This window comes from Sitodiplosis mosellana, unplaced genomic scaffold (genome assembly GCF_009176505.1).
Source record: "Sitodiplosis mosellana isolate CC-2019 unplaced genomic scaffold, AAFC_SMos_1.0 Smas_scaffold_4689, whole genome shotgun sequence".
In the NCBI taxonomy this organism is placed as follows: Eukaryota; Metazoa; Arthropoda; class Insecta; order Diptera; family Cecidomyiidae; genus Sitodiplosis; species Sitodiplosis mosellana.
In genome coordinates this window covers 1-4,325 of record NW_022599931.1, presented here as the reverse complement: position 1 = coordinate 4,325, position 4,325 = coordinate 1, and the positions used below count along the sequence as shown (strand labels likewise).

Genomic DNA, 4,325 nt, shown 5'->3' with positions numbered 1-4,325 from the left:
AAAGCTCTTTCTCAAATTCATTGTCCGCTTTGGCACGTAGACCCGAATTAAGATCTATGTATGATTTCAACCAAGTGGTTTGTTCAAACTGTAGTGCCCGGTGCACCTTCTTCAATACTAATCCGTGTTGTAAGGCTAACTTTAACATTCTATAGTGAATTACATAGTTATTTTTCTCGGTCAACGTTAATAACAATTTCTTACTGTTTTTTGTATTCGGTGCGAGCTTGTGTTCGGCACAGAATGGGTAGTCGTTGTGTAAATCGTGTAAAGATTCAGGATATTCTAAATCTACTTCAAACATATAACCTATTTTAGCATCGTCGGCAATGTTTAAAATTTCTTCGACGTTAAAATCTTTTTCACACCACTGAAATCCTCTGATCGGGAGATGCTGCATCATTGAATATCCGTAAAGATTGTTACAATCGACATAGATGATTTTTTATTTATTTATTTTTTATTTATTTATTTCACACCGCCAAAAACTGGCTGAATATTTTGGTTTGCAGGAAAACGACTCCAAGAGTCGTGAAAAACCTGATCTTTTTGTGTTTGTACAATATATGGTAATTTTATACAATAAATAGTTATAATAGTCTTTCTCGATTGGTATAATAATTTGGTCTAAAAGCATTGACACAAGATAACCCAACCAATACATGGAAATGCATAGGTAGCCGAAATGTAAACGGTTCAATATAGCCTAACTTAAACGTGTAAAAAATGAAAGACTAACTGAAGCGTTAACACTGTAGTGACGGCCCTAATGACTGCAAAAGTCATCATTCAATTTATCCAGAGGTGATACATTGAAGAAAAGTTTTACGTCTAATCTAACAAGTCCCTGTTGGTAGTTATGAATTTGTAATTTAGTAGAGACCGAAAGACATAAGAACAAATTTACAATATTTGCAAATACATTTACATAAACGGTAGTTCCAATTATAAAGTAATGGTAGGTCAAAAGTTAATCACCAACTCAATGGATGGCTATATCACAGTTAATGTTGCTACTTATTTTGAAGTTTGTGTAAAAATCACAGATAAATATCATTATTTCTATACATTTTGTAGGGATGTAAGATAACAATTTGTCAATATTTAATATTAAACTTCTGGCTTTGTTCGCTGCGTACCGACGAGATGAAGTTTGCACGGCTGGTTGAGTCATTGAATTGATCAGCCACTCTGTTTGCGAATTTGCACATTTGAGGCACTTGAGCTCTGATTTGTTTGTCCATGAGCCTATCTTTAATCTTGAGGTAGTCTGTGTGCCGTAACCTACGTACGCTCTCTCCTATTGCGATGTCGTTGCGTACATTGGGACAATTTGCGATCCCATTCACGATGTCGTACATGAATACAATTGATGCATTCACCCTCCTACGCTCCAACGATGTCATGTTCAACGCCTCAAGTCGTTTGTTGTAGTCGGTGATACTGTAGCCGTTGGCCGCTGTACGGTACTCTCTTCGGGCGAACTGGGTAAATTTTCTCAAAACGCTCTCAATTTTGTCGATATGCACGGCATAAGTTGGTAGCCATACAACATTGCAGTACTCAAGATGATACTGGACTAGTGCGTAGTATAGTGTTTTGAGCGTTTGATGTAGGTGATGTGGGTAGACTCTTTTTCTTTATCGAATGTCTCCATATACTTATTATTAGCCTCAACGTGACGTTTGCTACATTGGCTGATTCCACCACGTATTCCTGTGAATTATACAAAACAATTCACGGTTAGGTATTGAAGATTTTATACGTAAAATGCTTGAAGAACAATTACCTCTTTCAACGAAGAGAAGCATATCCACATCCGTTAATAGTGACAATTCCACTTTTGTATAACGTAGCATAGCATCGAACGATAAACCTGGTGATGTGTAATAGTTGGCCGGGTCTAGCTTGTAAATTTGATGACATGTTTCTCTGAAGTTCTCGAACACAATTGCCAGTAGGCAGACATCGACTTTTAGATATAAATCGGCATATTCACCGAGAGTTTTCACATTGAATTTATTCCAAACTTCAGTCGCGAACGCATAATCCTTATCGGAAACTTTTTCATCAGTTAGTTTGCTATAGAATGCTTCTTTTGAGGGTAGTTCAGTCTCTTCAAGTCTCTCCCATGAATCAACGTAATCGTAACAGAAAACCCATTTTCTTTCCAGGAGTTGCATTTGTTCGTCACTTATATCTTTGAACTCATTTCGAAGTAATGTTTTTTTGTCCGATGGTATTAGCGACGATAAACGATCAAGTGATGAGGCCATGAATCGGAAGCTGTCGATAAATTTGAACTTGATCATGCAGTTGAATTTGTTCGAACTGTCGGCAGCAGTTTTTATAAATGAAATGTATTTTTCCTTATTAATTGAAATGACTCTCAATTCTCCGGGAAAACCTACTGCAAGCTCCCGTATAAGGAAATGTGAATCGTAATTTGATAAGTTGTGGAATACAACAGGCACAGTACGACTATCGCGATATTCTAAATTGCAGGACTGATGTGCAGCACCTCTGTATTCACCGGTAAAATGACAATGATCTCGCACTGCCGGTCCCTTGTAACTCATTGCAAGACCCTCCCCGCAAATATGACATATAACAGCGTTTTCGAAGTTTTCTATGTCTTCTGCACTCATTCTCAGTGGTTGCGAATTATCATAAATTTGATTGAAAATTGATGATGCGTCGTGCAATTCTTTCACAAACCACTCGATACAATCCTTTCCGCGATAGGATTTATAAAACGGTTTTGAGTCATCAAATTCACATTTGAAGTAATAGCCGATGCTATAGACCTCATGTTTTTGATATGCAACAGTTTTTACGGGTTTGTTACCATATTGCTTGCAGAACGGTTCGGTAGGTGTTTTCAAAAGCGCCTTAACATCTGCGTATATAACAAATGGAGCCTTCAATTGGTTCTTGGTATTTCTGAATTTAATTATATCGTCTCCTCCGGCAGGCATCTCGATTCCGCATACGTTTTGTTTACCGCAATTTATACGATCTTCTTCCAATAATGCGAGACGATGAAAGTAATTTAAACATCGGTCACAGAAATAATGTCGTCCACGGTGACTCGAAACTTGATTTGAAATCAGGCGACTCAAGTCTTTAATCCAGCAGTAGTGAGTCTTGGAGTCCATCACATCGTCAGGATTATCGGACCGTTGAGTCAGTAAAAGTAGGTGGATATGATTGCGTTTAACTTCGGGTGTAATTCGCACTGGTTCAATTTTTTCGTCTTTAGCCTTATACATGTATACATTAATAGATATTAGGGGTTTAGCTCTTCGAATTTTTTGATGTCACGAAGTTTCACTGGAAACTCGATTCCTGTAAAATCAAGTTCATCTTTGTATTGAACATAACTTTTACATCGATCAACATTCTTAGCAGCTGGATAAAGTGCAGATGACACTGCCCACATAAAACAATTATTATCTGTTTTGTTATTTACATTGATAATAGCTTTTTTGTTGGCCAAGTATTTCGGCAATTTTATGTACGATGCTCCTTTTATAGGATCATATCTGTTTACTTGCACGACAAGCTCGTTAATCGATGATAAAGTAAATCCTGACCCACGCATGACCGCTTCCTCGACCTTCTTCAATATAGACGTAATGACACTATCTTCGAACAAGTCTGTATCGATGTCGATCATCTCAGTTTCCGTATGCAGATAAAGTGTCTGTTTCTCTTTTCGCTCCTCTTGAACATGGTCCACGTCCATCTGACTCCCATCTTCGTCAACTTCCATTTTTTCACCTTCATCAACATCCATTTTTTCCAGCACATTTTTCACATTTTGCACTACAAGTTTTTCAAATGTTGCACAAAAACATGTGCTCACTTTAATGATAGGATGAGTATTTAAAATTTGCGAGATTTCATTTTCATAATAGTTGTACGCGTCAAACAAGAATTCTTTAATATCAATATGTTCACGATTCACTATAGCGAACGTTAACATTCTCCTGTTGAACGCCATTTCACGATACTCAAACTAAATTTTCAGAGCCATTTTTTACGGAAATTCACACTCAAGATTGTTTCCCTTGAAAGGTTGAACAAAAACTATCAATATTTTCAGTCAGATCCGCGTTTATATTTTCTCGAAACACCGCTCATCTAACCGATAATATCCAACGGCGGACGGATCATTTTTTTTTCTGTGGGAAAGAATTCCACCTTCGAATTCTATTGATCGAGATATACCGATCTCTTAAGGGATGGGTGCAGTTGGACATTTCTTTCAAACACCTCAACCTATTGATCAACATTGATTAATGATTTGTAGGTGTTCGAAT

At 37.2% G+C, this 4,325-nt stretch overlaps 1 protein-coding gene across 1 annotated transcript; it reads right to left on the bottom strand.

The window, feature by feature from the left end:
- Window positions 1–438: 438 nt before the first annotated feature.
- Window positions 439–3,272, bottom strand: LOC129572305 (uncharacterized). The gene is made up of 2 exons (XM_055452249.1): window positions 1,790–3,272; window positions 439–1,716 (listed from the first exon to the last, which is right to left on the bottom strand). The coding sequence occupies exons 1-2, from the start codon at window positions 3,270–3,272 to the stop codon at window positions 1,580–1,582; spliced, it is 1,620 nt and encodes a 539-aa protein (XP_055308224.1). The 3' UTR covers window positions 439–1,579.
- Between the last annotated feature and the right edge of the window lie 1,053 nt (window positions 3,273–4,325).

What these genes read in the sequence shown, in the direction of transcription:
- LOC129572305 (XM_055452249.1), bottom strand. Translation starts at nt 3,272, where the DNA reads ATGTATAAGGCTAAAGACGAAAAAATTGAACCAGTGCGAATTACACCC. An exon ending in GCTTCTCTTCGTTGAAAGAG is followed by an intron (nt 1,717 to 1,789) that starts GTAATTGTTCTT and finishes TATAATTCACAG; the next exon opens with GAATACGTGGTGGAATCAGC.